At 36.6% G+C, this 12,657-nt stretch overlaps 1 protein-coding gene across 1 annotated transcript in view; it reads right to left on the reverse strand.

Annotated features, from left to right (window-relative positions):
* The window catches only part of RAB2A (RAB2A, member RAS oncogene family), an 88,538-nt gene that overhangs the window by 19,300 nt on the left and 56,581 nt on the right, over nt 1–12,657 (reverse strand). The window contains exon 6 of the mRNA XM_017547556.2: nt 8,221–8,332. Within this exon, the coding sequence (XP_017403045.1) occupies nt 8,221–8,332 (112 nt within the window). The remainder of the gene's footprint in view (nt 1–8,220; nt 8,333–12,657) is intronic.

A 12,657-nucleotide genomic window follows, 5' to 3' on the forward strand; every position in this document is an offset into this window, starting at 1 on the left:
AAGTCTCCACGAAATATGGGACTATGTGAAAAGGCCTAATCTACGTTTGATATGCGTACCTGAATGTGACAAAGAGAATGAATCCAAGCTGGAAAATACTCTTCAGGATATTATCCAGGAAAACTTCCCCAACCTAGCAACGCAGGCCAATATTCAAGTCCAGGAAATACAGAGAACACCACAAAGACATTCCTCAAGAAGAGTAACCCCAAGGCACATAATCATCAGATTCACCAGGGTTGAAATGAAGCAGAAAATGCTAAGGGCAGCCAGAGAGAAAGGTCAGGTTACCCACAAAGGGTAGCCCAACAGACTCACAGCAGATCTCTCAGCAGAAACCCTACAAGCCAGAAGAGAGTGGGGGCCAATATTCAACATCCTTAAAGAAAAGAACTTTCAACCCAGAATTTCATATCCAGCCAAACTAAGCTTCATAAGTGAAGGAAAAATAAAATCCTTTGTGAACAAGCAAGTACTCAGAGATTTCATCACCACCAGGTCTGCTTTACAAGAGCTCCTGAAAGAAGCACTACACATAGAAAGGAACAACCAGTACCACCCACTCTAAAAACATACCAAAAGGTAAACAGCATCAACATAATGAAGAATCTGCATCAACTAATGGGCGAAACAGCTGGCTAGCTTTAAATGGCAGTATCAAACTCATACATATTAATATTAACCCTAAATGAAAATGGACTAAATGACCCAATCAAAAGACACAGACTGGCAAATTGGATAAAAAGTGGCCCCATTCTTAAAAGGCTTCCAGCTTAGTTGGGGAGATAGCAAATATGGTCAGGTAATTTTTAAATCAAAACTAGAGAAATTTGTAACTGTAACATGGAATGAGAAAATTGGACTTTGAATGCTTTAGGACTAAATGTTATAGTCTTATAAAATTGCTCTATTCCTACTGAAGATTAGCCATGAATTCTGATGGGAAAGAACTCATGACTTTAGCTAAGGCATCCTATTGTCTAGCAGAAGTTTCTGCAATAAAGGAAATGTTTGATAATCTGTGCCATCCAATAAGATAGCCACTAACTACATGTGGCCTTTGAGCCTCTGATATGTGATTAGTGCAACTGAGAAATTAAATGTTTAATTTAATTTATATTAAATTAAAATAATTACAAAAAAAAGAAAGGATACTCAGCATCATAGCTCATTAGGAAAGTGCAAAATAAAATCAAATTAAGACACTACTATATACCTTTTAGAGTTGCTAAAATAAAACAACTGGTAATACAACATGCTGGTGAATATGTGGGACAACTGGAGCAAAACTCATATGTTTCTGGTGGAAATACAAAACAAGATAGTCACTTTAGAAAACAGTTTTCAAAAAAAAAAAAAAGGAAAATGAAATTTTTATTTGAGATTAGCCTGTCAAAGGTGCATGCCTGTAGTCTCAAATACTTGGTAGGGTAGCCTGAGGTGGAGGGGTGGCTTGGGGTGAGGAGTTTGAGGCTGCACTGGGCTATGATTACATCATTGCATTCCAGCCTGGGCAACAGAGCAAGACTCCATTCTCTCTCCCTCTTTCTCTTTTTCTTTCTTTCTCTTTTTCTTTTTTCCTTTCCTCTCCTTTCTCCTTTCCTTTCCTTTCTTTCTCCTTCTTTCCTTCCTTCCCTTCTTCCTTCCTTTCTTTCTCTCAAAAAAAAAAAAAAAAAAAAAAGTAAGTTCCAGTTTCAGGTCATTTCTTTGCTCACATGAGACAGGCTATTAGAAGCAGCCAGGTTACATCTTAGCTGCTTTGTCACTTAGAGAATTTTTCCACCAGATACCTTAAATCGTCATTCTCAAGTTCAAAGTTCCACAGGTCCCTAAGGCAGGGGTACAATGCGGCCAGGTTCTTTGCTAAAGCATAACAAAAGAGACCTTTGTTCCAGTTCCCAATAAGTTTCTCATTTCCATCTGAGACCTCCTCAGCCTGGACTTCATTGTCCACATCACTATCAGCATTTTGGTCACAATTCAAGCAGTCTCTAGGAAGTTCCAAATTTTTCTTCGTCTTCTGAGCCCTCTACACTCTTCCAACCTCTGCCCATTACCCAGTTCCAAAGTCGTTTCCACATTTTGAGGTATCTTTATAGCAAAGCCCCACTCTTCAGTACTAATTTTCTGTATTAGTCCTTTCTCCCATTGCTATAAAGAAGTATCTGAGACTGGGTAATTTATAAAGAAAAGGCATTTAAATAGCTGACGGTTCCGCAGGATGTACAGGAAACATGATGCTAGTATCTGCTCAGCTTCTGGAGAGGCCTCAGGAAACTTACAATCATGGCAGAAGGCAAAGGGGGAGCAAGGGACTTCACATGGATAGAGCAGGAGGAAGAAAAAGATGGGGGAGGTGCTACACACTTTTAAACAATCAGATACCACAAGAACTTAGTATCATGAGAACTACACCAAACGGTATGGTGTTAAATCATTCAAAAGAAACTGCCCCTGTGATCTAATCATCTCCCACCAGGCCCCACTATAAACATTAGGGATTAGAATTCAACATGAGATCTGGCCAGGGACACAGATCCAAACTCTATCTATCTAGCTAGCTATCTATCAATCGATCAATCTGTCATCTATTTTCTTCTTTTCCTTTCTTTCCTTTTCTCTTTTCTTTCTTCTTCTCCTCCTCCTCCCTCCCCCTCTCTTTCTGTCTTTTAAAATAGAGGTAGGGTCTTGCTATGTTGGCCAGGCTGGACTCAAACTGTTGGCATCAAGTGATCTTCCTGCCTCAGCCTCCCAAATACCAGGATTGCAGGCATAAGCCACAGCATTTGGACTCATTTTTAATATTAAAATCATAGCACAATCCCTCCTATTGCTAAGTGAATAAAGAAGATTCATGTATTATGAATGGGTGCTTCATTTCCTTGAGTTGAACTGTGTTTTATTAAAATAATTCAGTGTTTCTCAATCTCAATACTGCTGACATTTTGGACCAGATAATTCTGTGTTCTGAAGAGCTATCTTTTGCATTCACTTATCTCTAACACCATGTTACCCCTTTTTCCCCTCAACAAATCCTTCTGAAATGAAATCATAAAGCTGATTAATAGTAAATAGGAAATCTATAGATTAACAGTAAATCTATTTCCAGCAACAACACAGCTAGTGTGGGAACAAAGCTGTTGTTATTTTATGCTGTAAATTATTCAGTCCTTTACAGAGAGCTATAACAGTTAAACTTCATAGTGTCCACTTGTATTACAGGAACTGGGTCTTGGTTAAAATGTATACACAGAGTACAGCACAACATCAAAAGAAACAGGTCTAGTTCTAAACATCATCAATGTGCCATTAGTATTTAACCTTAACAAATAATAATAGTCTCAAATTTTTAAAAAGAACCCACAGTCAGATGGCACACTCATCAGAATACTGGCATTTGTATAAGTCATTCTATCTCTAACGTAATTATCTTTAAACAGTTCATATTTTAAAAAACCTTTTAAGAGAGTTCTCTGTGCATTAAAATTTCTCTACACATGAGTGCCAAGGATCAGCTGGGATGCGAATAATTTTCAACAGATTTATAAAAAAGAGGATGACCTTCTCTGAATTGTTCCAACACCAACCACCACTGTCACTAGACAACTGGTATGTGTCATTAGAATACCTGCCTTATTCTTAACCCATCACACAATCAGCTCTCATAGAAAAGAGTCCTCCAGACAGCAAGCTGAGGATAGATTCCTGTCTGAGCTCAGTCAGTTTCTATCCACTGTGCTAAACCGCCTCTCTTATACAGCTTTGCTTATTCTTCTAAGGAACAACAGGATGGCAAAGTTAGGCAAATCTGAGCCCTTGAAAAGCAAAAACGTAAGGGACAACACTTAGAACAAACTTCCCCATAATGACTGTAATTGCTGTTTGTTCCAAATCCAAGGGACAAGGTGATCAAGAATCGATGGGCCATGCATGCCTAACATTTACCTCCCTGGATCTAATTCTGCAGGATAATTCTTGCTTAAATCTCTAACACAGTATATTGTAATTTTTCAGCTTCATAGTTTGGTCTTGGCTCTCCTGCCATAGGAACTGATGGTGAATGCCTATCAAAAGGCAGAAACCAAATAAGTGCTGGTTTAGGTGGAAGAAATCCTTTTGTTAGTCTTCTCTGATCCCAAATAAAAAAACTAAATACTCGTTTTCCAACATTACCTGTTGAGTGAAATAAAAGGGATGACATTAAGACTTGATATTAGATTTATTAAGGAATTACTGCTAAGTTACATATGATAATGGTATTGTGTGTGTGATATATATATATGTTTTTTTTTTTTTTTTTTTTTGAGACGGAGTTTCGCTCAATTACCAGGCTGGAGTGCAGTGGCGCGATCTCGGCTCACTGCAACCTCTGCCTCCGGCAAGCAATTCTCCTGCCTCGGCCTCCTGAGTGGTTGGGACTACAGGCGCTTGCCATCACGCCCAGATAATTTTTGTATTTTTAGTAGAGACGTGGTTTTACCATGTTGGCCAGGATGGTCTTGATCTCTTGACCTCGTGATTCACCTGCCTCCGCCCCCCAAGTGCTGGGATTATAGGCATGAGCCACCGCACCTGGCAGGTAGTTATATTTTTTAAAATTACTTATACTGAAGTATTTATAGGTAAAAATGTTTCTGGCATTTGCTCAACAAATGGGATATAAGACTCAAAATGTCTACATGGTGATAACTTCTAAAACTAGATGATGTGTATAAGGGTTTACTTTTTAAAGTGATAATACTGATTAATTTGAACAGCAGCCTGTCCAGGCACAGTGGCTTGAGCCTGTAATCCCAGCACTTTGGGAGGCTGAGGTGGGAGGATATCTTGAATTCTGGAGCCTGAGACCAGCCTGGGCAACATGACAAGACTTTGTCTCTATAAAAAACAAAAAAATTAGCTGGGCATAGTGGCACACATCTGTCTTCCCAGTTACTTGGGAGGCTGAAGCAGGAGGATCACTTGAGCCCAAGAGGTTGAGGCTACAGAGAGCCATGTTTGAACCACTGTACCCCTGCATGGGTGTCAGATCCCAAGACCCCATCTTAAAAAAACAAAATAAAACATTTAGGCTTAATATCAACTCCATCAACTTCATTGTGAGCCTACCAAAATGCTTTTATATAAATGATACAGAAAAATAAGCTAATGAATAAAAAAAAAAGTGTATTGCCCTAAAAAAGCCTTTCATTTAAAAATCTGACATGCAGACATCGTGAATGAATGAGTTTGTTTTGTTTATCTTTTAACCTGGACTTTCTCATTCTATATAGCTTAACTGCCTTTTCCAAAAAAAAAAAAAAAAAAAAAAAAAAAAAAAAAAAATAAAAAAAAAAAAAAAAAAAAAAAAAAAAAAAAAAAGAATATTAGTACAATTTCATCTTTAGCTACTTCTGAGAAATGATATTAAGAAAGTCTATGCATAATACCCTGGGCACGGTGGCTCATGCCTGTAACCCCAAGCACTTCGGGAGGCTAAGGTGGGCGGATCACTTGAGCTTAGAAGTTCGAAACCATCCTGGGCAACACACTGAAACCCTGTTTCTACTAAAAATTCAAAAAATTAGCCAGACATGGTGGCACATGCCTGTAGTTCCGGCTATTCAGGAGGCTGAGGCAGGAGAAATCGGTTGAACTTGGGAGGCGGAGGTTGAAGCAAGCCGAGATTTCGCCAACACACTCCAGCCTGGGTGAAAGCAATACTCCATCTCAAAAAAAAAAAAAAAAGAAAAAAAAGAAAGTTTATGCATAATAAAAATCTCAACATTAATTATTATTTGTTAGGTATATGCTAAACATATACAGAGGGAACTATCTGTATAAAAATTTGCTGTCTGCAGAAATGTGACATCATAAAGAGCTCTTGTGAAAAAGTCCTATGAGCAAAAATTTAACAATTTGAAAAAGAAAATCTGTATTCTTTAAGAATTCATAAAAATACCATTAAGCTTCTATAGCCATTTTCTATATTCTAATATTAGTATTTTATGGTGGTTGGGAGGCCTCTTCTGATGAATTTTCATTTTTAAAATTGTCATCATGGTGTTAAAGGACTGAATTTAATTAGTTTAAGTTGTATGTACAGCTGTGTTTTAACTTTTTAAGGCAATTATAGATTCCTCTGTATTATTATTATTTTTGTGTGTGTGTGAGATGGAATCTCACTCTGTTGCCCAGACTGGAATGCAATGGTGAGATCTTGGCTCACAGCAATCTCCACCTCCTGGGTTCAAGTGATTCTCCTGCCTCAGCTTACTGAGTAGCTGGGATTACAGGCTCCTGTCATATGCCCAGATAATTTTTATATTTTCAGTAGAGACAAGGTTTCACCATGTTGGCCAGGCTCAAATTAACTTTTTCATACTAGCTGGGTTGTGGCAGTTTATGTTTTTGGATAAACTGGTCTATTTCATCGAAGTTGTCATATTCATGTGGGTAGAGCTGTTGATGGCATTCCCTAAATACCTCTTTTATGTCTGGAGAATCTGTAGTGATAGCTTCCGTTTTGTTACTGACATTGGTAACTTGTACCTTTTCTGTCAGTTTGGCTAGAGGTCTGTCAATTTTACTGATGTTTTTAAAAAAATCCAACTCTGTTTCACTGGTTTTTGTTTTCAACTTAATTGATCTTTGCTCTTTAATATTTCCTCCCTTCTATTTATTTTGGGTTTTTCTTTTTGTGATTTTGCTTTGGGTTCTTGAAGTAGGAGTAAAAATTTAGAGACTTCTTCTTGTCTACTGTATTGTAAAATATTATACATGACTGTAATATTTTACCTAAGAAAGAATTCTTCAGTAAAAATACCAATGCTGTAGAATTACTGTGGTCAATTTCTAGGTTCAAGAGTTAATCAGAAGAACTCCAAAGTATTATTCCCTTTTTTTTTTTCCTGAGACAGAGTCTCACTCTGTCGCCCAAGCTGAAGTGCAGTGGAAAGATCTTGGCTCACTGCAACATTTGCCTCCCGGGTTCAAGCGATTCTCCCGCCTCAGCCTCCTGAGTAGCTGGGATTACTGGTGCCTGCCACCACGCCCAGCTAATTTTTGTATTTTTAATAGAGATGGGGTTTCACCATGTTGGTCAGGCTGGTCTTGAACTACAGACTTCAAGTGATCTGCCCGCCTTGGATTCCCAAAGTGCTGGGATTATAGGCATGAGCCACTGCGTCCAGCCTCAAGTATCATTCTTAACATTTACTGACTGCTTACTATGTTGAAGGCACATGCTAGCTGTTGACCAGGCCCCTGACCTCTGTTATCCTTACAGCAGTGATTCTTCAATCACTTGTTTTTTACAACTACTTTCTGTAGTTGCTTTTATAAGCTGTTCTTATCCAGAAATTGGGAACTAAGCATTACTTTGGGTAAACTACTACTTTTCTTAGCTTCATTACCTCTTTTTATAAAATAAGAGTACAGTAATACATAGAAAGGATCAACTATGCCATCATCTATTTATAGTATGCATATACATACCACCTCCAAACACATAGAACATAGAAGAATATACTGTGTTCAGAAAAGTTCCAACAGTTCAGGTTGACCAATGGAAATAATTGAGATAATACAAATTTCTTCAATAGATGAAACAGAATTCTCATGCTTTGTAAAACATTATACATCAATAACATAGTATTTTAAACAGAAGTGGTAATGTGGTAATATACTGACAGTTAAAAAAACAAATACAATTTAAAGAATAAGCAGAAGTGGATACAAACAGCTACAAATATTTTGGTGTCTTGAAACATTTCCAAATTTCACTAGTATTCTTTGTTTCCCTCCCATGCAACACAAAAAAGCCCAATATATTTACATCTTTGAGTATAGCGGATTCTCACAGAAAGTCATTTTGCTCAACATAATTTGAAAGAGCAGGACTATACTATCCTCCTCCATTGGCCAGACTGACTGACTTTCTATGAATGTGATTAAAATATAACTCTAAGAAACTATAGAAAATTGTTTAGAAAAAGAGAGGGAAGAAAAATATGTACAAAGATGTAAGAAAGCATTCAGGCTTTAAGGGAAGGCTCAATATAAGATTCTGACAGAAAATGAATGTTATAAGCCATTTTAAAGGGAAGAAGTGTTCCTACTTTATGATATTCAAAGAGACCATCAGACTAAAATCTTAAAATAAATAATAAATAAAATGAAGATACATAAAACATTTCTATTAAGTAAAAAGATGTACATTTTAAAGGGCCTTTTATTTACCTCTTCTACATTGGAAGCAGTCTTAGCAGACGTTTCCATGAAGATAAGTCCATGTTCTCGTGCAAAAGCTTCACCTTCTTCTTTTTTTACTTCTCTTCTAGATTCTAAATCACTAAATATGGGAAAGAAAGGGTCACATTATTAATCAACATGGTCCAAATAGAGGCATTTGTATAAAGTACAGCATGGAATTCAAAGTTGTGATGACCATTCTTTTAATTAATATTTAACATACTAACTGTACTATTCTGGGTATTATGAGGGTTAGTACTTAGAACACACTGTTTAGTTTGAAAGAACTAACAATCTAACAGAAGAAGTCTGTGTTAGAGTTCTAGAATGTTAGAACTAGCCGTAACTTAAGGGAGCCTCTAGTCCAATAACTATATTTTGAGTACAGTGGATTCCCACAGAAGAGCGCCATTTTGCTCAATATAATTTGAAAGAGCAGGACTATACTATCTTCCTTGATTGGCCAGACTGACTGAGTTTCTATGAATGTGATTAAAATAGCTCTCAGAAACTACAGGAAATTGTTTAGTAAAATCCAAAGTACTAAAGAGACATTAGGTCACTGATCTCAGTTTGTTTAATTTCCAATTTCTTCTTAAAGCAAAACTGATATAGACAGAGAGAGAGAGAGAGAGAGGGAGGGAGGAGAGAGAGATAAAAGGAGAAAGAGAGGGAGAAAGTGTAAGCTAGAAATTTGCAATGAAAGAAGGGTATTAGTGAGGTCGGTGGCGGGGAGGAGAGTAGCAGTCTCTTTCAAAGTGTGTTTTATTGTAAAAGTTTAAAAATTTTACAACTATATTTACTACTTTTTATTTAGATATTATTTACTACTACATATTTATACATGGAAAAAGATGTAGGATAATATAATATCTACAAACTTCCAGCTAGCCTTGACATATTATTTGCCAGATTCCAGGTTTCTTTTAAGAAATAAAATCAGCAATAACAGAATCACCACCTGTGTGTGTGTCTCTGATCCCATTCTCCTCCCTCTTACCCTAAAGGTAACCACTACCTGATTTTGGTGTTTTCATTCTCATGCATGTTTTTGCATTTATACTCATGTTTATAACCATAAATAGTATTTCTTTTCCATGTTTTCAAAAATTCAGATGTAGCTACTGTTTTACAACTTGTTAACTTTAGTCAACATTATGTTTTTCAAGTTTATCCATACAATACATGTAGCTCTAGTTTATTTTTTTACTGCTGTATTATAGTCTACTGAATGAACACAATACAATTTAAATTTTCCATGAGACAAAGTTACTTATAATTTTTCATTATTATAAACAATGATACAATAAAAATTTTATACAGTTTTTTGTGTATACATGTGTCAAGGCTTTTCCAGGGCAGTTTTCTTTTTCTTTCTTTTTTTTTTTTTTTAAGAGACAGTCTCACTATGTTGCCCAAACTGGTCTTGAACTGCTGGACTCAAGTGATCCTCCCACTTTAGCCTTCCTAATTGCTGGGATTGCAGGTGTGAGCCACTGAGTTCAGCCTGGGTAGTATTTTTCAAACTGTGCCATGACTCCGTGAATTGTAAAAATCACATCAGTAGGAAATAATCAGAATTTTTTTAAAAAAGAAATAGGCCGGGTGCAGTGGCTCACACCTGTAAATCTCAGCATTTTGGGAGGCTAAAGTCAGGAGTTGAAGACCAGCCTGGTCAGTATGGTGAAACCCTGTATCTACAAAAATACAAAAATTAGCTGGGCATGATGGCAGGTGTCTGTAATCCTGGCTCCTCAGGAAGCTGAAGCAGGAGAACTGCTTGACCCAAGATTGTGTCATTGCACTCCAGCTGTCTCAAAAAAAAAAAAAACAAACAAACCCAACAAGCCAAAAATAAAAACAATATAAAGTATCAGTGTATCACCTATATACATAAGTTACATATACTGTATAATGGAACTTATGTATATAGGTAAAATTTATTAAAATTTTGTTATATGTGTAGGTATATGCACAATTTATATACTAGGTCATGATGTAAAATACATTTCTTGGCCGGGCGCAGTGGCTCACGCCTATAATCGCAGAAGTTTGGGAGGCCAAGGTGGGAATATCACGAGGTCAGGAGTTTAAGACCATCCTGACCAACATGGTGACACCCAGTCTGTACTAAAAATATAAAAATTAGCCAGGCATGATGGCATGTGCCTGAAATCCCAGCTACTCATGAGGCTTAGGGAGGAGAATCGCTTGAACCCAGGAGGCAGAGGTTGCAGTGAGCCGAGATTGTGCCATTGCACTCCAGCCTGAGAGACAGAGCGAGACTCGATCTGAAGAAGGGAAAAAAAAAAAAAAACAACAACAAAACACACACACACACACATATATATACACACACATATATATACACACACATATATATATATATGTTTACATATTTAGGTCAAGCAAAAAAACTCAAAAGCTATAGTACTTTATATACTTAGTTACACTTAATGCAAAGTTTTAAAAACACCAGTTTTCCAGGCATTACATCACATTGTTGTCTTTGTTCACTCCCTTTGAATCCCACTTAAGTTCTTACGTTACTTAAATATCTTTCAACTCATGCCCCCCTTTTTGTTTAGGGTTTGTAATACAATCCTTACACTATTAAAAGACTTTCATCTTTTAAACCTCTACTTCCTATTTCTTATATAACCAATTTATTAATAAAATGCCACAGTAAGAAAAATCTGTGTCATCTGTTGCTCTAAGTGACTGCCCTTCACTGGCTCACTACTCCTTAATGCCTCTAATCCAAAAATTGCTTATTCCCTATTATGATGTCTACCCACAATTCACTTCATCTAAAAATAATCATCTCATTTATTTCTCTCTGTTCTTGCTTGTTCATTAGACTCCTAATTTTAAAGGTCACCCACCTACAATCATCAGAAACATCTCCTGGTTATATACTATATTTCCTTTCACATTTGAACTATCAGCTCCTAGTGGTCAGCAACCAAATTTAAGCCACCAGTAAGCTGTCACTCATGTTTCCAGGCACAAGGAAAAGATTGGTAAAAGGATAAAAATTCTCTTCATTCTCCAAGTATTCTCCTCCTATCATTTCATACCTTGAAAGGCAGAACAACTATTTCCATTGTAGAAAGACTAAAGCTTCTCTCCAACAGCCTTAACCTTAAAAAGGCTTAGTGAGATGACTTAAATGTGGAAAAGAATACACAAGAAAGGCCTTCAGAGAATATCATCTTCAGAGAATACTACACAAAGTGTAGTAAGTTTCTTCTCTACACAAAGAAGTAAGCAATGTTTAGCTTTTTATAATGTAAATATCACTTAATTAAACATTTTCTTTTAATAGCAAATCTCAATTTCTATTAAACACTCTAAAATCTATATAGTATAATGATGTTTTACATTAGAGCTTTTTTATAGCTTTTTTGAGATGTAACAGACATAAAAGTTGTACTTAAATGCAAAATTTGTTGAGTTTTGAGATATATATGCCTGTAAAGCCATCAGTCTCCCAAAACTTTCCTCATACTCCCATTGTAATCCATCCCTTCTTGCCCCTGTACCCTAGACAGCTGATGATCTGCTTTCTGCCACTACAGATTAGCCTGCATTTATCAGGATTTTACATAAATGTAATCACATGGTATTTTTGATCTAAGTTTTTTCACTCTGTAATTATTTTGAGAATCATCCATTTTGTTGCATGTATCAATAGTTCATTCCTCTTTATAGCTGAGTTGTAGTCTGTTGTAAGGCTGTATCACAATTTATTTTTCTATTCCCCTGTTAATAGACATGTGGGTTGTTTCCAGTTTGAGACTACCACAAATAAAGCTTGTATGAATATTTGTACATAATTCTGTAGACACATGAAAACATATTTATGTTGGGTAAACATCTGGAGTCAAACGGCTAGGAAACACAGATGTCTGTAACTCTTTTGTCCAGGCAGGAATACAGCTGGCACAACCATAGCTCACCACAACCTTGAGCTCCTGGACTCAAGTGATCCTCTCACCTCTGCTTCCTGAGTAAGTAGGGCTAAAGGCTTGTGCCACCATGCCTGGCTAGCTTTTAAAAATTATTTTATTTTTTGTAGAGAGAGGGTCTTGCTATATTCCCAGTCTGGTCTTGAACTCCTTGCCTCATGTGATCCTCCTGCCTTAGCCTCCCAAAGTGCTGGGATTACAGGTGTGAGCTGCTGTACCTGTCCTTCAACAAATTTTTTGATAAATTTGATAAGATGTCTTAAAAATACTTAGTTTTACAATCCATGAACAAAGTTATATCTCTTTATTTACTTAGTCTGTTTACAATATTCTCTCTCTCTCTTTTTGAATCTATGGTGATGTCAACCTTTCTTTCCTGATATTGCTAATGTTTGTCTTTTTCCCTGATCAGTATCTTTTATTTTATCTTCTCAAGAACTACCTTCTGGTTTCA

This window comes from Cebus imitator, unplaced genomic scaffold, assembly GCF_001604975.1.
Source record: "Cebus imitator isolate Cc_AM_T3 unplaced genomic scaffold, Cebus_imitator-1.0 Scaffold199, whole genome shotgun sequence".
NCBI lineage: Eukaryota > Metazoa > Chordata > Mammalia > Primates > Cebidae > Cebus > Cebus imitator.